Source organism: Poecilia mexicana, unplaced genomic scaffold (genome assembly GCF_051168715.1).
Source record: "Poecilia mexicana isolate PSO_F unplaced genomic scaffold, ASM5116871v1 scaffold_20, whole genome shotgun sequence".
Taxonomy (NCBI): Eukaryota; Metazoa; Chordata; class Actinopteri; order Cyprinodontiformes; family Poeciliidae; genus Poecilia; species Poecilia mexicana.
In genome coordinates, this window is record NW_028263389.1 from 15,804,492 (window position 1) to 15,826,032 (window position 21,541).

At 38.9% G+C, this 21,541-nt stretch overlaps 1 protein-coding gene across 1 annotated transcript; it reads right to left on the reverse strand.

Moving 5' to 3' along the window:
• Positions 1 to 792: 792 nt before the first annotated feature.
• Positions 793 to 21,449, reverse strand: vps41 (VPS41 subunit of HOPS complex). Its single transcript, XM_014984107.2, has 28 exons — positions 21,228 to 21,449; positions 20,911 to 20,949; positions 16,037 to 16,144; positions 14,478 to 14,555; positions 12,059 to 12,133; positions 11,147 to 11,209; positions 10,745 to 10,810; positions 7,355 to 7,474; positions 7,129 to 7,275; positions 6,981 to 7,047; positions 6,220 to 6,317; positions 6,006 to 6,135; positions 5,756 to 5,871; positions 5,550 to 5,668; positions 4,640 to 4,721; positions 4,466 to 4,558; positions 4,241 to 4,368; positions 4,011 to 4,155; positions 3,278 to 3,319; positions 3,148 to 3,198; positions 2,926 to 3,063; positions 2,784 to 2,838; positions 2,575 to 2,715; positions 2,341 to 2,477; positions 1,432 to 1,531; positions 1,305 to 1,349; positions 1,148 to 1,227; positions 793 to 1,065 (listed from the first exon to the last, which is right to left on the reverse strand). Exons 1-28 carry the CDS (start codon positions 21,246 to 21,248, stop codon positions 985 to 987), a joined length of 2,565 nt encoding a protein of 854 aa, XP_014839593.2. The 5' UTR covers positions 21,249 to 21,449; the 3' UTR covers positions 793 to 984.
• Positions 21,450 to 21,541: the final 92 nt, after the last annotated feature.

Below are 21,541 nucleotides of genomic sequence, written 5' to 3' on the forward strand. Positions count from 1 at the left end.
CTATCCATGTGGGCAACTTGCCTACCAGTCATCACCAAGAGGTTTGTATGACTAACAAGAGGATGAGCACAGAACAGGTGACAACTTCATGACATGGTGTCAGAACAATTATTTCATCTTGAAAGTGAACATGAAGGCTCTGATTGAAGATTTTGGGAAAATCAGGACCATTTCAATCATGAAGGAAGAAGTAGACATTGAATAACAGTATTCATCTAGAGACCCTTTGTGTGCACAGCATCTATTATGACTTTTCAAAGAAGCTTGGATAGTTTAAATTTTTGAATGAAATTAAATTCCGGTTGCTTGTGAAAATTACCACCATAATTTTCACAACCCTAATTCAATACCCTAAGGTATTGTTTTCCACCCTGCTTTCTTGCATATGGTTTCTGCAGGTTCAATATATATCCATACTTATTACTTAAAAATGGACAAAAACAGACTGAACTCAGAATAAATTTTAAAAAGTGTTAAATTTTAATATATAAAATGTGAAGTTTATATCATGATCATTGAATAGCCAATAATGTTATTGAGTCCATTTGTTTGCACACACATTCTGCTTATTGAATAAACATTAAGGAGTAGGTTTTTTTTTTTTGGTACTAGAAATTCTGAAACTATTTTATGGCATATTTTCCCATCACTTTTATTAAAGAAATAAATGTTACACACAGCTACATTTGCTCCTTGCTGTTCTGCAGCTCAGACAAACTCTTCAGTCTGTGTTCATTTTATTTATTTATTTATATTTAGTTACCTGCAGAACAATCCAATCCAAACTGAAGACAGAGTTTCAATGATTTTATTCTTCTTTAGCAAATAACATTAGTGGGAAGCAGAACAAAGCACATCATTTTGCACTTGTTACAGTTAAATATACAGCAACTGAGGGAAAAGGGATTTTTATTGATCAATGCATCGAGAAGAAAAGAAGAAAAGGAGACAAACAGGATCACTAGTTGCAGGCGCCTTAAGCTGTTACTTTTTCATCTCAAGTATCCCACTTCCAGGTCCTCGCCTCTTTGCACTGCAGATGTTACAAAACTGCAGCCCAGGAATCTGGGAAGAAAGGAAAGTTACAGATGGAAAAAAAAAATAAACAAAACAATGATATATTGCAAACTCATTAGATTCCACCTACAGTTCCTGAAGATGGTAAGCACTCCTTGTGAAACATGTGTCTGCAGTGAAACACCACCACACTGAACGGGTGGGCCATATCTGAAACACAGACAGAAATCCAGGCTAGACAAACAATGTTAGCACAGCTGGATACAGGTGCAACAGCGTCCCATTACCTGAGGGTAATATGGTGCTGTGACATGACTCACAGATGTTCCCTTCTAAAACAACAAAACAGAAACGGTATGTTTAGGAGTTTAGGTTAACGTCCATTATCTCTACTTCATCAGTATAAAGACCCACCATCGACCCTGACTCCTCTCATCTGCGTCCGATGCATCTTCTTGAGCAAGGAGAGCGAATCGGCCACAAGAATCTTTTTGCATCCTTCCCGAAGAAGAATCTTGGAAACAGGTGAAAAAAAAAAAGCTGATTTAAAGATTATTACATTAAGAAATATAAATTATGAAATTTCTGTTTTGGATCAATCAGAATAGATTAATTAAAAATAAACTCAAAGCAAACCTCCTTCTGGATAGAACTTCTTTTTAATAAAAATTATTCATATAAATATTTACTGTACAAGCTGTACTAACAGTAAATAAAGATTGCAAAATATTCAAATGTCTTGAGCTTTTATTTATTTATTTTTTTCCGTGTTAAAACCAGACTTCAGTGTGTTTTATGTTCTCTGATACTTGTGCAGAAATTGGAGTGCTATATGTTGCCTTGAAAAATCACCCCCATTAGTAAATAGATTCCACGTACATGTCATCTATTTTAGGTAGATACAGCTGTTCTCTTATTTATTTTTTAATAATTTTCTTCAGCTGTTCTTTTTAAAGATGTTAGTGTTTAAGGAGCAAATAAAAAACAAAAGAGCTGATCAGATGAGATGCAAAACTAAAGGTTTGGGTCTATATACTAAATGTAGAGGAAACCAAATGCTGGACATCACCCTGAACACACCAGTCCCGTTGTAAAGCAAAGCGGATTTAGATTTTTATATACCAATCCAGTGCTTGGTGGTCGTCCACCACATAAATCCTGATAAAATTGAGTCTGTGGTGGCAACATGATAAAATATGAAAAAGTCTGAATACCTTTGCAATGGATCAGATAATAAAGTGCATTATTGGAACATAGAAAATGTTTGAACCTTCATTCATTCTTTTTTGCAAAGAAGATCAGGTGAAGCAAAACTGGACAAACCTGGAGGTTGTAGTCATGGAGAATTTTCACCAGCGAGTCTCTCAGATTTGGGATCTCCATCCCCTCCTTTATGCGTTTGATGAGCAGAATGGGATCCACGTGAGTGCCGATGTTATTGAGAAGGCCAGTGATGAAAGCTGGAAATGAAAAACAGCATGAGAAGAAATGCATCGGTTGAGATGGCAAGAAGCTGGTTAAAGCTTCACTTAGAGCGGTGGAGATGGGACGTCTTACGTGGCTTGTCGATAGAGTAAGAGATGAGATCCTCCCACAGCTCTGCGTCGTCCTGCTCCTTGGCAAACTCTATAGCTTTGTCCACGTCCTCCTGCTCCTCCATGATCATCTGGAGGGCTCGTCTACAGTTCCCCATCCTGCCTGCGAGCAACAGAGCGGATTAGTTTTCTCATTTCCAACAACAAACATGGTCATCCATCAGTACTCACTGAGCAGGAAGACAGTCTCCTCTACAAAGTTCCTCTGCTGACAAATCTCAAGAGCCTGAGCAATAAGGTCAAAATAAGTTGAGGTTATGAACTGTTGTTTGCTAGCTTCACTAACTTTAACATGTTCCAGGGCAGGGCACACCTTTTCAAGAGGGCAGTGGGTGCTATCCCTCAGAAAAGGCAGGAGGTTTGGTCGATCGTACTCTGCATACAGACCGATCTGCCTCTCGTGGTACTTCTGGCCTTTGTGGTGATCCCGCTTGAACAGTTTATGGAGGTACTGGGTCGGGGAAAGAGCAACAAAACATTTACCGTCCGATTAAAGTTTGATTCTTCAGACTTCAACAGTTAAAAATCGACTTACCACATGCAGCAGCTCAGGCCTTCCATCTAGCTCCACCACCACCTTGTCTATCTGTTGGAAGAAATAAGGAAGACGTCAGCAGAGGGCGCACTTCTGTAAAGATTAATTCAAAACCGCCAAGTGAACTTACAGATATCTTGTCTTCGTTGTCGAGAAGCATATCAACAGCTTTCTAGCAACATAAGATTATACATTACGTGAACAGAGCTGTATGCAAAGTTTCTAAGAAATAACAAAGTTACAACATAAAAAATTTCATAAGTTTCCACTCCTAACGTGACGTGTATCCTGCACCTGAAAGGAAAACAAATCAGTTTGCGGGGAAAATGGAAAAACGTGAATAAGCTGCAATAATTTGGTTGCATGAGCATGCACTCCCTTAAACTCATACTTAAATCAACTTTAGACAATCACCCATAAAATTCATCTCCCACAAAGTACTGTGACAATTTAGTCACTCAGAGCACAACCACCATTTTTTGGAAACTCCTGCAAAATTCTGCCATCTTGACATTGCTTTTGGAGAACGTTTTTGTAATATCACTGTTGTAATAAAAACTGAAGGAAATATGGGACAAGTTATGTTTTTTTAAACCCTTCTCTTAAGCTGATATCTTTGCTCAGTACCGTTATTTAGAATTGTCTGCACACAATGGCTTTAGTTAAGGGATTCAAAAAGAAATGTTTCAACCAAGTTTTAGTTTAAATATGTCCAAACAAATTCACGCAGCTTATCACAACTTATATAGATATTTAAGATAAGTTGGACAAGACACATCTTAAAATAAAAGTGGAGAGGTTACAAAAAACAGTTGATGTGCACATATTTGAGATCTGATTAGATATCAGCTTTGTCGTCTCACCTCTTTGTCAAACTCCATCAGGAGGACAATCTTGTCCTCGATGGAGGAGAACAGGTTGTGTCTGTGGATCAGCTGATAGACGTCCTTGTGCCTCAGCCTCAGGTAGATTTCCAAGGCTCTGTCGTAGCGCTGGTCGTAAGTGTACCTGAGGTGGCATCGCACCCCAAATGGAACAGTATTAAGAATTTTAGCTAAATGTCTAAAATAGTGGATGTGTTAGGGTCACTCACAGTTCGGCCAGCGTGGTGAGCAGCGTGTTGTTGGTGGGATCCTTCTTTAGGTGATCATTGACAGCCTGAACGATGGCCATGTTGTTGTACAGTTCTCCGGGCCATTCCCGGATCAGTGTGGCAAAACCCTTTTTGAGGAAAGAAAGATGAAATAGAGAGAGTAAGTAAGTGATCACTGAAACGCATCATTTTACAATGAGATAACCCTAAGAGAAGACAAAGCACCTCATAGTCCGTTTTCAGAAAGTCGTGCAAGATCATTTCATAAATGGCTGGTCTGAGACGCAGATCTCCTCTCGGTAGATACTGACTGATGGCCTGAGGGTGAAGGAGAGGTTAAACATGGAGATGACAGCAACTTAAAGACATTCTGGTTTGTTTGAAATAAATCAGTCCTACCTTCAGTTGTCCAATGTTCTTAAACCTGTACACCTCATTCTCCCACAACTCCATGTTTTTCCCAAGAACCTTCTGGCATTTTCTGCAAGCAAAAACACAAGCAAAACATTTCATAACCACAACAATTAATCAGAAAATATTGTAGGTCGTGATATACAGATTCGGCCTGAAAAATGCCCAGCCTCAATGGAATCTCCATCTCAAAAAAAAAAAAAAGCTAGATGCTTTGATGTTTGCCTGGTGAATCAGGCCCAAAGGCCCAGACCTTGTTCTAACTCAGTGTTTCTCAATTCCGGTCCTCAGGCCCCCCTGCCCTGCATGTTTTAGGTGTTTCCCTTCTGCCACACACTTGGATTGAATCTGTGGGTGATTAACAAGCTTCTGCAGCACTTGATGGCCATGCAATCATCTGAATAAGTTGTTCTGGAATAGAGGCACATCTAAAACATGCAGAGCAGGGGGACGTGAGGACTGGAATTGAGAAGCACTGTCTAGCTGATTTGGATGAGGTTATTATTTTAAGTTTAGTCTACCAGTTTTACCCAGATAATGGCCAAATATCCAATCAGAAAACAACAATTACAGTGGCTTATGTATATATTTGAGCTTATGTGTGTAATTTTTACACGATAAACGTGTGCATCCAACTTTTGTTTTTAAAAATCAGTGAAGATTTATGTGCATAATTATTCCACCCTGGAAAAAGAACTGCTTTGACACTTCAATGAAACGAATCTGCTAATTTAATGTTTATATACCCAAATTAACTCTCTTTAAGTAAAAACATTTAGATTCAGATTGATTAAACTGGCAAAACCGGTCTAAATTTCGCTCTTTAGAATATATTTTTGCATTTGAAAGAAGCCTGTTTCTTTTTCCAGTCTAAACCTGCGACAAACTCAGTACTGACCTGGCAGCAGCGTGGAAGTCTCTGTTCTCCACCAAGTGATTGATGTAAGACATCCCTATTCTCTGAACGTCGTGCCTCTTGATGTTTTTGAAGCTGATCTCCGCAGCCATCAGCGCCTCCTGTCTCAGACAAAGGATGCAGAATTAAACTCTTGACATTCCTCTTTAACCTTTAGCAGCCTTCGGGTAAAGTTCAGCCACACAAACCTCATATTTCTTCTTCGCCAGCAGCCAATCGATGTGGTCGTCCTGGTCTCGCTCTTTAGCCACAACGATGTCTTTGGGACTGATGATGTAGAAGAGCGACTCTCCCTCTGAATGCTCTGTTAATGAAAATACATTTATGGCTCTGCGTGCAGAGCATTACCGCTGGCATTTGGTGGTCGATGTATAATAAAATCAGACTGCAGAAGAAGGCAGGGTGACATTTCTCCCAGGGCGAGTTTGATGTTCTCACCCAGGCGGTAATCCCTGCACTCGTTGTCCTGGTAGAAGCGAACACTCAGAGCATCTGAGGAGATCTCCTCGCAGCTTTCGGGGAGAGCCTGGATGATGTCGAGACGAGGCCGCGCACGATACTCTTCATCCTGCATGCAGACGTTAACGGGTTATCCTCCTAATCCTCTCTGTTCTCTACGTTCTGTTAATGCACACGTTTGGGAGAGCTTTACCATCTGGTTCGTGGGGTCCTGCACAAAAAACAGGGTGACGAGCTGATCCGCCAGCGGCGCCAAACCACAGATGAAGAACTCCGTCTCAAATGCAGACACTGCAAGGAGCCGAATGTTAGGAGTCGCATAAAAACAAGATCAGGCGGTTTAGGGTGAGATATATGTTACATATTTCAATTCTTTGATGACTTTTCCTTGATTACATCTAATGATTAATACTAAACCTTAGCTATTATTACCTTTAGAAAGATCATCTGACAGAATAAGATCAAAAACAATAAAGGATAAATATTACATCATTTGAAGATATAGATACTTTATATCTACACAGAACCAAAAATAATGAAATAAACACAATAATGTTATGTTGTTTTTTTTTTAGAAAACTAAACTACAACAAAAGAAAACAAAAAGAAAGAAATATCTTTTTGTAGAGGCAAAATAAAAAGGGCCGTTTTCATTACCACCAAGCTACACGATTACAAATAAAAAGTACGTTATGGATATGATAAATACATTTCAATATAAATGTATTCTTGACACTGAAATTGACATTTTCCTTCATTAGCTTAATTACATTGATCATAAACAATCAGACATGGATGCCTCCACTAATTTCTGTACTCTTTTAATTTTGTTCATTATGAAGAAAAAGAAGGAAATTTTCTAAATCACACAGAACTGCAGATAAATGTTTGGGTGAACCTCTGTAAAACATCAGCAGATATAATATTTGCCCAACTGCGTCATGGTCCATTTACCTATCTCCACATAGCGATTGGGCAGATCCCTCATTTCAGTAGGATTTCGCTCTTTCACCACACAAATCTGACGAGAAACAACAAGACGACGCTTAAACGTGCGGCAGGTAGAGTCTGAAATGAGTTCTGAAACGAACAAGAAGCAGACCTTGATGGAGGTTCCCCATCCGATGATGAGCGTAGTGTCGTCTTTCCAGCACAGGCTGCAGGGGTACATGTCGGGCCGCAGACTCACGTTGTCCCGCAGCACGTTGGTGATCCGCTGCTTGGTGCTAAAGTCATAGATTTTTACTCCCTGGAAGAAAAATAAATTCCAACATAAGCATCCATGCAGTTATCCCTGGAGGCTTGAAGTTGGTGAAGCTGTCGCTCACCAAGTTGTTGGCCCAGGCTATCAGGTTGGCTCTCCACTTCACGTTGGTGATCGTTCCCTCTCCTTCATGCAGGACCTGCGTCTTCCAGCGATTCAGCCAGTTTTTTTCATACAGGAGCAACTTAAAGGAGAAAAAGCGGTGCAGAGTCTACTGGACGGTGGTGGTAAAACTATTCATACCTCCCGAACCTTTCCACATTTTGACAATAAATCGTTTTTGGATTTTAATGAGATTTTATGTGATTAACCCACATAAAATAGCAAGTAACATGTTATCTGTTCTACACAGGACATCATTTGTTACAAGGACCAATTCCAGGAGGACAAATAAACATCAATATTCCAGTGCTGCCAAAAGAGTTCGGTCTGGACTTTGACTAGGACATTTTAATGCATGAATATACACCTTCTATATCAAAAGGAAAAGCTCTTCTAAGTGACCATTTCTTTGAAACTAACATTTTCCTTTTAATTCTGCGCACAGATCAGATTTCAGGATTTACCAGGTTCAAATCAGCCTGGAAAACAAAACTTTATTTCATCCTTTAATCATATTGCAAACCTGTGAACATATGAAACATATGTTGCCCACCAGAGTGCCTTCTTCTAACATGTCTGGTTGGTCTCCTGTATGGCTTGTGTCAAACAGGACTTCTTGTGAGTTTCTTTCAACCAAGCCTGTCACTGTGGACAGCCACCCTTTGGCAGGTTTGCAGTTATCGTGTACTCTTGATTGAGGAGTATCAAGTTTGTTGTTCCAAGCTTGAGATTTTAGAATCTTACTCCTGGCCTGCTGCTGTTTATTGTTCTCTAACAAATCTCCGAGGCTTTCACAAAACATTTATCCTGAGAATCAGCAACACACTGACCGGAGGTTGCACTGGACTTTTTAATGGTTTGTCATTTTGACTGACAGAGGCCAAAAAAACCAAAATCCTGTCAATCCTTTTTTTTACCTGTCACTTTTTAAAACAATAATGACATATTCAATTAACATCGTGTCATCACACATCAAGCAGATAAATACATGCAACGTTTTTTTCCTACTGTGACAAAAACCACCGACTGTGGCTCCAATAACTACACATAAACAGTGACATGAAACGATTGAAATAAAATTATGAATGATTCTCTTGCTGTGACCTGAACATACAGTCTCACAACTTCCTCCTCATCGACTTGAACCTGAGTTAAGCGTCTGCTTGTGCTTCATCAGACGTCTCAAGGTGTCTTGCTGCAGAGGTTAAAGTGTTTTGAACTTTTGCTTCAGACAGACGGCTGTTTCGATGTTGATCTGGAGACCGAATCTAAGCTCTGATGCCACACTGCAAACTGGAATTACAAGAGCCACTTCAGCCAGAGTTTTGAAATCGGGGAACATTTCTCCAACTGAAGTTATCAGAAGTCAAGCAAGACCTCGAGGAGTTTCCTGATCCCACAAACACTCGCTTCAGCTGGAGGAAATCCCAGAGCAGCGATTCTGGTCAGTGACCTGTAGAGGTCACAGATGTGTTCAAAAGCCTCCTGTCCAAAACTCTTCAAGCTGATAGATACATATACCAAGATTCGTCAAATATGGTGACCAGGTCAGAGGATGTTGCTCACATGGGAATCTTTTTGTAAAATTGATTGTAAAGTGGAAAACACCTGTGTGTCTGCACCAAGTGATCAAGTGTGTGAATTATAATTTGTCAAAATGATGGAAGGCGTTCAGATATTTCCATCACCGTTTCAAAAAAATTTAGCAAAGACAGAAAATATTTGGTTAACACAACCCCTGACACTGACATTATTTACTAATTTTATGCGTTTTTAAGGCAGTTGAATTTATTAATTGGGTATTAAGAGTGTTTTTAATTATAAAAAAGCTTAATCTTATTTACATATCGGAATTAAGTATCACTTTGTTTTGGTCTATCACATAAAATCTCAAAATACATTTAAAAAATTGTAGTAACAGTATTATCAAAAGTGGAAAAGTTCAAGGTGGTCACAGCACTGTGACGTCAACCTCTAGAGCGCAGTAATGCATCGGAACCTACAGAGGGCAGTAGATTAACAGCATATTGAAATAGCAGCTCAGCCTGTTAAGTACCACCAGAAGTCTCATAAATTCAATTCAAACCGTACATAATGACATAAAACCTGCTTTTTCCTTTTTGTGTGCAGACTTAATTTCACTTAAGAGTATTTTGGCACAAGGGAAATTAAGACAGATTGTTCATTTGACTCCAGTGAAGCAGGACAAGCTTCACGTTCACTGATGGAAGAAGTCATTCTGGACGCACATATGGGTCGACAAATTTTGCAAGCCGACCGTGTGGAAGCCATAAAGGCAGTGTTGGAAATGTGTTGCATTAAAGGCATGATTTCACATCTCTCATCATGATGCCGACTGCTTCTTTTGGCTGCACACCATTTATTGGGGACAATGAGATGGGTGCAGAATGAAGCATATTTAAAAATCAGCGTCTGTGTTATCATTACAGATGGAATTCACAGCCTCACGTCGGATTCATCTCCTGCACAGTCTCCGCATTGTCGGCATCCTAAACTGTATGAAGTTGGACAAAAAGCCCTCCGCCCCCGCCCAAAAGAGGTGCAGATTTGTTACCAAAGAGGGAGAATTCACTCTAATTCAGCATTTGGGCTATGTTAATAAACAATTTGCTCTACAAAGAGATGATACGACAAAAGAACTGGGGAGACAAAATTGAATTTCCTTTGACAGGATGTGGCGCCCGTTGAGGCTTATTGATTTTCATCACAGGCACCTTGTGGAGGCCTTCACAACATGGAAGGGAGAGGAATCGGCAGCAATTGAAAGAAAATGGCAAAGTAACGCTAATAATGGAGTTTTACGGAGAAAGTTTTCCTCACACTGCTGCGTAAATGTCAGCGCACCTTATTTATGACGTGAGATCAAAGCTCTATTGTACTATATCCGTTTTTAATAGGCAGATGTTTTTTTTCTGAGGAGGAAGAAATCAAAATCTAATGTTCAAATTCATCTCACCCTATACATGTCTCCCAAAGACAACCCTAAGACTGTGTAGCCTCTTTATAATAGCATCTATTTGCTGCGCTCGTAAAGCGTTGCTTTTGAAACACTGCAGAGAGAATAGCACTTTGTGAAAATGGGCGGCTGTGCTGAGAGCACTCCAGCAAAGAGACAGAAAAGTAAGAGCCTTTCACACTAGACAAAAGGCCCGAGTTCTGCCTTCCGAGCCGGGCCAAAGTCACTTAGTTTTTTTTTAGTTTTTTTTATGGGAATCGGTTTCACCCGGACGCAATCAGGAAGGAATTATTACGGTAGAAAAATTTCTATAAACGCTGAAAACTGTATGTAATGACCGCTTAGTGGGAGGGGGAAAGTACGGTTTAAACCTACCTTGTTGCCCCCGGTGACAAACTGCTTGTAGTTTGATCTGCTGAACTGAGGGTGTAAAGCAACAACCTGCAAAATGAAAAGCAGAGATTTCACCATCACTAACATTCACTGCTTTTTCCTCTGAGCTTAAGACTTTACAAACACAAACTTTAATATAATTATTAACGTTTTGTAAGATTGATCAACTCAAAGTCGTGTGTTTTTTTTGAAAAAGTACAGAGAAAATAATACATGTATACAACAACAAAAAACAATTAAAATTAGAAACTGGATCAGGTATGGAAAAAATCTGACATTTTATTTTTAAGTCACATCATCCAGCCCTAAGCTTGGAGATTGGGGTGTGAATACTTTTGCAAGATGATAAAAGAAGTTACAAAGGTGACTGGGGGGAAAACGTACTTTGACAGGACAGTCGAAGCTCTCGTGGAAGCCCTCTCTCGTGTAGAGGCCGAACACTTGAACCTGGAACAGAGATGAGCCAGCAGAAACACAAACGCAGAGGTGAATTACTGAACGCTTCTCCTTTAATTGCTGTCTCTGCAACTATCCAAGGCCAGCGGGGGAAAAAGTGGTCGGAAAAGAGTTTGATTGGCGCCCTGCTCTTCCTCTGGGTCACCAATTAGTGGAGAAGCTGATTTTTTTAAACCCTGAAGGCTTTAGAACAGAAGTCCTAATCTTGGACTTGACCACAGCTTCAGTTTGCTACAGTAGGGCCATCTGAGCAGGTTTCTCCCAAGACGGAGGAATATTATAAAACTTAGATACCATCTAATTTTTCGCATTAATGATTACGGATTAAGTTAAATTTCAAAGGATTAACAGCAAACTGAATTACTGGTGGTGAACAACTGCTGTTGCATCAGCTTTAATTGTCTGCTGCATTTTTTTTTTTTATGCGACAAGATCTTGTTTTTGCTGAGAGTAGGGGGACAGCACCGTATCGCAGAGCATATCTTGACTGCATCCATGAAGGGTAGTGATAATGATGGAAAGAGACAAGATAACAGCAAGAACATGGAGATGACACCCATGGAAGAAGGGCTGATGGCTGACTGACAGCTCAACGCATCAGCGTGCAATCCCTTAAACTGCTCTTCAAAATGCTGCGAGAAAAATTTACGTGCAGATCTGCGGGCAGATAAAACTCCAGGTTAATGCTCTAAATGTGTTAGAATTGTCTCCGAAACTTTCAGATCATTAACATAAAGTTTGAGGCTGATAAGAGGAGTTTAAAGATGGAAAACGACTGATTGGAAAGAAGCTGTGGGACCAAGAATCTGCAGCCTGCACTGATGGGCAGATGGATCTCACCTTCCCGTCCTCAGAGCAGATGCCCACATTTTCCCCGCTTTCATCCAGGCTGATCTGGTTGATCTTCACTGAACTCTGTAGATGGCACAAAATAGCATTTACGAGAGGTCGTGAAATTTCAGTTCAACCAACTAAATGTTTCTGGTTTTAATCACCATAAAAATAAAGAAATCGGCATATAAAGAAGCTGAGGTAAAAAGAAAGAACTTGGGGATTTGTTCGCTAATAATGCTTTTAGATTACAAAAACAAGTCCAAAGTTATAGACTGTAAGTGTTCAAAAGATAAATTGTGTCGATTATCAAATAAGAGACTCATTTTTAAAGCCAATAGCTTGAACTCAGAGGTTTCAGCTTTCTTGTTTCCTAGGAAATGATGGCTATCTGGCAGCAAGCTAGACTTGAAGCAGTTTAAAGCCTGAGTGCAGGTACTGTAATATAAAACAGATGCTTTTGTGCTGATCAATTCAGTCCTGATTACTGATTTTCAAATTACATTCTTGCTCAAAGCTGATATAACAACGGGCCTGAAACCAATAAGCAACATACTTTCTGTCTATGCACTCAAATTATGCTTTGAACGGTTCCTACAGGTCAAAGCAATAAAAGAAGACATCTTCTCTTTTTTACGTTTAAACATAAACATTTTTATTCTGTTTCTTTTGATAATTTGTTTCCCTGACTGACATCCATCTCTGGAAAGCTTTATGGTAAATGTGGGTTTTATTTGGTAAACTGTAACAGAGTTAGGCAAAGTCCTAAGTGTTTGAAGCACATCTCCACACAATTAACTAGAACAGCAAAGGGAAATGCTATGAGGTGAATTATTAATTAACCAGCCTCTTCAACAAATTGCTCCATATGAAACATTGGAAAACAGATATAGTTATGAATCGGAGCTACCCTGATTCTGAAAAAACCTTAAATGATCTCACATTTAAAAATGTTTCACATAACCATCACGCATACATCAAGAAAACATTTAACTGTGATAGCATGGCTGAATATTATAATAATGACACTGATTAGAAGTAACTCAAATTCTCCTGACTCTTTAGCAGCTTTAGCATCTAATCCACTAAAAATATACGAGAAGTGTCGGCGTCAAGGGCAGCGAAAGATACCCAACAGGTCAAAAACATTACAGGATTTGCATCCGACGATGGATTTAATCTATTGCATTTATGAGGTAAAAATAGTTAATTTTGATTCTTTTTAGTCAAAGTCGTAAAGAGCCAATGTGATTGGGCTAAAGTGTCACACAGGCTTCTCAGGAACAGATAAAATACAAATTCATAAAACTTGGATTACATATTATTAATGTACTTCAGAAAGTTCTTTGGCATGTGAATATTGCACGCATCAAAATTGCAATGATAATATATTTGTGAAATACTGTGCAGTACTAAAAGGCACTGGGAACGCTTCCGTTTTTCTAAACCCTGCTTCTCAAAGCTGCATGTTGTAGATGTTCCTCTGCTTTAACACATCTGTTTCAGATGAACAAAAATCTGAATGAAATTATAAGCTGCTATCTTGGCTCTTTGTAAAAGAGATTTCTGATTTCAGTCTGACTTCCCGGTTAAATAAATTCACACTGAAGACAAAAGCTGTTGAAAGTAAATGTGATGGCAGCAAAAAATGTTGACAAAATAGGCTTTGTATGAACCGTGATTAGAGTTTTACAAATGGAGTAGCTTTAACGGGGCAGAATTTTTCCGTCTAGCTTTTAGGTCACCGAGACGATCTGAATTTATTTCTCTTTATACAAGGCAAGAATGTAAAAGAACTTGCAGCTCCCTCCAGTATTTAAAGGCGTCCCTGTAAAAAGGTGTACAAAAGCTTTAAACCAGCTGTTGTTACGGAGACTCAGTGACCCTAAATGTCACTTTAACTGCTGCTTATAGCTCCAACAGCAAGGCTTTGAGATTCCCTCATCTTCTCACTCACAGTGCGTGCCTGCAAAATTTTATTTTTTCCTTTTTTAACTTTGCGGCAGCTCCAGATAAACTTTTATGATTGTGCCTTGGATTGTAGATATGAGCAGGTCTACGTCTCAGATGGCAGATATGTGTTGTTCCCATTTTGGGCCCCTGTACCTCCCTACAAATGACTTGGTTAAGGATTACTCATGAAAACTCAGTTGATGCTTTGATCAGCCTATAAAAAATTAAGAACAACTTTTTAGGTTACAGTTGAACTAAAAATGACGCATACTCCTGTCAGGTTTATTTTGTTACATTGTCTCAAAAGATAATAAAACTATATAAAACTTGTAAAAAGGGCATGCTAAAAATGATCTGTGGCATTTGTAATAATCAATGTAAAAATGTTTGTTGGCATCACAGCGATCAAACACTTCCAATGATTGTTTATTGCTAAAATACAACATGGCAAAACATTTAAGAACTTCATACTCACAACGTCATATTTCTGAGTGGCATTTCCTTGAATGTCCAGCAGGAAAACCTTTCCGAAATGGGTTCCTAGGGCAAGAAACTGATAAAAAAAAAGACAAAAAGTGAGTTAAACAAGGAAATATTTAACAATTTTAAGAAGAAAAAAAGTTGGCTGTGGGAAAGGATAAAAAATATTTCCTGGAACGTGGTCATAGTGGGGATTGGGTGGGCTTGGAGGCAAAGCTGTGAAATTGCAGGGAGTGGAAAAGCCCTATTTATTAAAGCAGACAGTGTGAAATGGCATTTCCCCCCTCAAATTAAAATGCTTAAGCATAATAAATGCACTTTACATGCTCCTCTTGCAACCCAATCACCTTCTTTTCCAGGATAGACTCATTTCTCCTCCTGAGCAGCAACTGGTTTCTGTGTTTTAAGGCTTCAGCAGGGATGCATGTGTCCATACGGCTGCGGATGTGTGTGTGTGTGTGTGTGTGTGTGTGTGTGTGTGTGTGTGTGTGTGTGTGTGCGTGCGTGCAGGTCCACGGGGACAAAAAAAATTACAGAAACCGGGGGGCTTCTAGCATTAGATTAAGTGTGTGTTCTTCCAGCCCGGCCCCTGCTGCATGCCGTCTCCTAATCCCCCTCCCTTCCTGAGCAGCATGTGGATGTGCGGCGAGCCCACCATGCTTCAGTGCAGTCTATAATGAAATGCTTATATTTACAGGCACAGCTGAGCATGTCAGACAGAGCCCCCTGCAATCTCCCCAAATAAAATAACCAAAAATAAATAAATAAAAGGTTCAGCTTTGTGAGGCGGAGCGACTTTTAAAGGGATTTATCAGGATGGGAATTGTTCAAATGAAATTCCAATTCAGACACTTAAAATATGAGGCAACATAAGGCGGCGTGTGCTGCTGCTGGCTTTGGAGGGTGTAGGGGGTTGTCATGGGGACCACACATGTAGCCGGACGGCTAAAGGTAGAAAAACACAAAAATTACAAAGAAAAAAAACAAAAAAACAGTTGGATCCAATTTATGATTTAACAAACGCAGTGTATCTTTGCGGCTAACTTTAGTGTAGAAGACACAAAAAAAGGCCTGGATCCTCAAAGCAGAAATAATTAAAGAAAATCAATTGTTAATAAAACATCAGGTGAGGAGACGTAACTGGGCTTGACTTTTGCTCTGCTCAGGCGTGAGGGTGTGCTGGTGGTGCCACGACGGCTAAACATCATGCCAAGAGTGGCTCTCTTAAAAAGAAAGAAAGAAAAAAAAAATCCTACATTCAGCAGAGAGTAGGAGAGGAGCAAAAAATATGAAAGAAGTGGGAAAAAAAACAGAGGAAAAGACAATGGTGCCTTCGGATGCACCTCCCTGAGAGGGACAAAGCAAGGAGGCTAGGTGAGAAAAGAATGGCCTGCCTCAACAGATCCAGCAAGAAGAGACGAAAACCAACTTTGAAGATGGCATCTCTCAAATGTGCGCGTAAACAGAAAAAAAAAAAGAAAAAAAAAATCCCCCCCGGAGATGATTGGACTTGAAGCTGAAACACCCTCGTGGGCGGTGGATTATCACCCTCACCTTGTCGTGGACGGTCATACAGCTGGCTGCGTCGGACTGGAGGATTTCAGACACCCCGTTGGAGAGCCTCTCGTACTTCAGCTTGGGCTCCTCCTCGCTGTCCTCCTCCTGGTGGAGACAGGAGATGGGCTCTCACCAAAACACGTTCTTAAGAGGTAGGCATTACTCCAGGGTCACCTCTAAAACTTCTGAGAGCTTTCTTGGAAAATGGTCCATCATGCAGTGAGATGGAATATACAAAGTGTCCCCCCATTTAGTATTTTGTGTTGAAAACAAAGGTAAGTCAGAAGATGCTGCAGGGAATGGGGCTTGAAGATACATACTTGAAAACTAAGCAGGAATGGTAAATAATTACTTATCGGCAGGGCTGAAACAATTAATCGGATTAATCGTGATGAACTGATTATTGAAATAATTGTCAATTAATTTAATCATTAACCTGAGTATACACACTCTAAAAAGGTAATTTTCAGAAAGAAAAACATACAGAGAGCAGTAATTAAGCCAAAATTGTACAAAAATGTATGCATTTTGCACTTAAGATTAAAAAAAACACTGTCTATAAATATGTTCTACCCAAAACTCCACTTAGTTTGAATTCTATAAAAACACACATTTCGATTTAAACCCTTCTGTCATAACTCAGGCTTAATGTTTAGGGTCACTGTCCTGAGGAAAGGTGACTCTCCGCCCCAGTCTCAAGTCTCATGTAGTCGCTAAAAGAGTTTCTTCCAAAATTGTCCTGTTTTCAGCTCCAACAGCTCAGATCAGCTTTCCTGGAATAAATCCATTCCCACAGCATGATGGAGCCAAATCAGATTTCACCAAATATTTAGGGTAATGTATGGTGTTGCATAATAGTGACAGAAATAACCACGCTTGCTTGGTTATTACTGGGTTGCATACGGTTTTTTTCTAATTACTCTAAATAAGTGATTAATCCTTTCAGCTTCACTTAAGACAAATAATATATATAAATATTAAATCAGACTGTCTTAGTTTTTTTTTAACACCAAATTTAAAGTTTAATTTTACTACTGCAGACTGCATTACATCTCACAACTGGTAAAATTTGTAGCCATTTTAAAGAAAGTATTACCAATAACTAGCTATGAGCATTTAATACCAATATAATGAATCCAGAGTTCACATTTTATCATAAATACAATTAGACCATGTTTGGATTTTAAATGCTTTTGTTTTAGAACACTAATGCAGTAAAAATTATCTATAATTTTTACGTGAAAAATGCATCTATTAAGTTAATAATTAATTTCTACAATTAATTTCTCAATCAACATCTTATAAATAATTTCCAAACTGTCCTCAAATCTTGGTGACTTGTATTTACTTATTTTAATGACCAGGTTGTTGTCATTTTTAAGACACCAATGTCAAACAGTAGTTAGTAGCCAATGAAATCAGTGAGATGGTTGAAATGTAAGGCAGGAAAGTTTAGTTTTAGTGTCTGTACAAGCAGAGTAGAAAGAAAAACGATATATATTTTCAGAAAAATTTGTTGTCTTTGTTTTAACAAAATCTACATATAATATGTAAGGAGAGGCCATGTTATCATTCAACAGGAAAAAGCACCGTGGCTGACAGGTGCAAACACGTAACAAACGGCAAAACACAATGCAAACACATGAATGATGCAAACTCCTTACCATACAAACACAGAAAAACAAATGCAACAGAAAACACGCAAAGACAAAATCATTAAAAAAAATGCAATGAATTTAACACAACATGTTACTTTCTTTACTTTTTCACAGATATTTTTATTCACCATATGAGAAATCTGCAAAAGTAAAGAATAACATGTTCCCTCACTGCAATCAGCAGCAAGTACCACTGTATTAAATCAATAGGTTTTTAAGGGACAGTGTGCACACATCTACTTTTGCTTTAATTTGCATGAAATGCTTTATGAAAAAAAATCACCTCTCTTTTCTTGGTACTGCTCGTCCCCAGTGAAATACATGCATTTATTGTTTTCATAAGACAAACTTAAGGTATTCTACTGTGTTACACTTTCCAGCATAAGTCCACATTGGAGGCCGGTCACAGCTCGAATATTACTCATAATTCGGTTTATAACCAATGCTGCACAGTCTGTGGCTGCCCAGAGGGTGCATCAACTCAAAACATTGTCTGCCATTATGTGCTTCTGGCGTGGAGGTGGGGGACAATAGCGTGGAAAAAATGTTATTTTCAAAAACAATCCTTCCCCACTCAACAACGCCATATCTAGGCTATTTCCTGTGTATTCTGGTTGTGAGATTTCTGATGCGAGGGCATTTGTCACGGGTTTCAAAGGCGTATCAAACAACAAAGGCAAACTTCATCCCCACAGAGAAAATACCCATTTTAAAAGTTTTGCTATCTCTTGTAAGTTGCTTTTTGTTTTTGTCAACTAAAGAACTGGGTTTTGTGTTGTAATCGTTTACGCCGCTCTTTTGCCTCTTGTCAGTTTAAGTACGACATGCTGAACCGTTCAATGTGACGACGTCAAGGATAACGTTCTACCTGAAGCATAAAACAGGACAGAAGGATTACACTCGGCACAGATTGAGGAGATAATTCCTTCAATATCAAGAAAATAATGTGGCATGTAGCTAACCATCCAGCTGCGTTAAACATAACATGCAAGTCTGGACAGCAAATAGATTCAGAAGTAATACTTTCAAGCGCAATGTAAAACGGAAATGATGTGACCCCAAATCCACAGTTCTCATAAGAAGATGCAGAGATCTAAAAGCTTCTGGCTCAACCCGACTAAAAAGGTGCAAGGAGAAGGACAAAAACCTGGTAAGGTGAAGACTCCTGCAAAAGCTGGAATACATTTCATTTTGGCTTCTGGTCGTCATTAGGGTCATTGCAAAACCCTTAACATTTTGTATTTAAATGTAAAAATTTTACAACAGAAAATAAATCATGCAGTCTGACAGGCTGACCTATCACCATTTAAGGGGATGAAGGGTGTTTTTACACCTGACAGTGGATTCGGTTCAATTGGGAACCAAAATTGCAACATTTGTTGCATTTTCAGCAGTTGCGGTTCACTTTGACACTGCAATGTCAAACGATTCAAACCCTTTGAAAACCTGCTCTTCCCACCCTCCACCTGTGGTGGCGCTGCAACAAGATCCAGTGAAGAAAACGACAACAAAACCTCTGAAGAAGACACTGAGCACAACTTCCTTCTTCACGAAATTTAAACAAAAATAAAGTGGAGTCAGATTTTAGCGGCTGTAGGATCTTCCTTTTGTCTTTGGCAAAAGACCACAAACCATTTCTCCCAGGAGCGCTAGACATGTACAAGATTTTTTTGCCTGCATTTACCCAGAATGCCCAGCACTACAGTCCGCTTATTGATTTTGGAGAAATCTCCGGCCTGCTTGGCATTCAAATATATGCAAACTGCGCCAGAGTTCACTTCAATCAAACGGAGATATAGGTTTTGAGGAGGACCAGTGTTTGCTTTTTTTAGTCCAAATAATAGTTTGATTGCGCACGCATACCTCCCCAAACAAACCAGACTTTCTAGGCAAACAAACCAGGGTTTGAAAAAAGTGGACTAAACAGGGATGGTGTGAATGCACTCTAAATTGGCTTGGGAGTTAATCACTTCAAATGAGGCGATTTCAAGAAGAAATCACATTCCATATCTAAAAGTAGTTCTTTCTCAAAGATGCACAAGAAAATGCAAACAAGTAAAAGTTACAAGTAGCAATCACAGGGTCTCTAAAAATATTAATTTCATAATAAAATACTTAAAAGTAGATAGAAACCATTAAAAATCTATACATTTCCTTTTTCTTTAAATAAACTCTATCGCACAGGAAAAAAAATATTAACCTCTCGTTGCAAAATTTTATGTTTATTTTTATTTTAAATCCTATAAATAGCGATAAAATGGCTGTTTGTTGAAAATAAGTAACACATTTCCTAAAGTAGCTATTTATCAAAATTCATAAAATGTCTTTTCAAAAGGGGATGTGACATTTGAGGCTCCGATCAAAATTATTTTTGACTGGCCTGAGAGCAAAATGGCTCTTCAGAATATAATACATTTTCAGTCAGACTTAAAATAAGGAGAATTTGAAAATGAACTAAAATAATTTCTCTCTGACTTTAAAGTGGATAAGACACTGGAAAATGTTTCTGTGTTACACACAGTTTATAATTTATAATTGCTCCATTCAAAAGCAGAATTTATTAAAGTTGCTTTTAAATTTTATGCAGAAACAGCAACATACATTGGATTAAATATTCCACATAATTTATGGATTTCCATGCTTCTCTTTAGCTCACTGTGACTTGCTTGAGAGAAACGTACATAACCGACCTCTAATAATTTATTTTATCTCTGCTTCCCGTGCAGAAACTTAAAAATCAGCTTCCTCCCTGGCTGCCGTGTAGAAGTCATGTTTTATTTAGCCCTTGTGTGATTCTCCGGAGCACAGGTGTACTGTAACATGCCAAAGTTCAGTCATAATGTTGAAAGATCTGGAAAACCATCTGTAATTCATGAGTGTTTGACACCTCTCAAACTCTGACAAAGATCCTTCGGGGATCAAGCTGTGTTGATGTATTACAGTCCTTTCAGCGGACACAGAGCTTTATACAAGTTAAAAATCATCCAGGCTTGACAGAACTATGCACACCCCTCTGACGTTAACAATATGTTGTTGATGCATTTCTGTGCTGACATACTGGTGCAACTGCATGACATTTCTGCCTTGTGTTGTTTTTTTCCCTCTCTATAAGCTTACCTTCATACCAAACTACTCAAACACTCATTTCCCCTGCTTCAGTTTTTGAAAGAGAAAGAAAGCATCAGTACAAAATGATGTAATGACGAGCTTTACCTCAGATTCATCTGTGAATTCCCCACTCTGCTGCCTTTCCTGGAAAATAAAAACACAGAGAGTTTCTTTAAACAAAACTTTTCAGTGCCAGATCGGATGATAAATATTTGTGATTTTGGTCTAAATTTGAGAGAATTACAGAAATCTCGCAATAGCATAGCTACAGCATCTCAGATATGCGTCTTACGTACTCCAAATTAAATAAATGTCAAACTGAACATTCCTTAAAAAGTCAGCCTGCCATTTTAACAGAATAAACTCCGTAATAAAATTATAAAACTGTACATTAATGCATCAATATTAGCCTGTTAGCTTACCTGCTCCTCCACTTCCGCCATTATGATGACAAATAGCGCTATGTCAAATCGTTATTTTATCTCAAAACGTTAAATACATGTTAGCTAAGAGGGGAAAACAATGGTTCGTGAAGAAAGCATTCAATATACCGCAGAATACGATAATGTTTGTTGTCGAAGGAAGCTTCTTGGTCATCGGTGAAATCACATGACTGAGTTCAGACCGCTAAGTCTTATGGGTATTGGAGTCTTACGTTGGAGAAACGATAATAACTACAGCAAATTTGTGGATGACGCACCAAATATTTAGTAGGGGCTAAGAGATTTTCCGTTTC

Coding starts and splice junctions, on each gene's coding strand:
- vps41 (XM_014984107.2), bottom strand. CDS start 21,248: ATGGCGGAAGTGGAGGAGCAG. Junction 7,048..7,128: donor GATGGGGAACCTCCATCAAG/GTCTGCTTCTTG, acceptor GTTTCTCGTCAG/ATTTGTGTGGTGAAAGAGCG. Junction 1,228..1,304: donor CAGCACCATATTACCCTCAG/GTAATGGGACGC, acceptor TCTGTGTTTCAG/ATATGGCCCACCCGTTCAGT.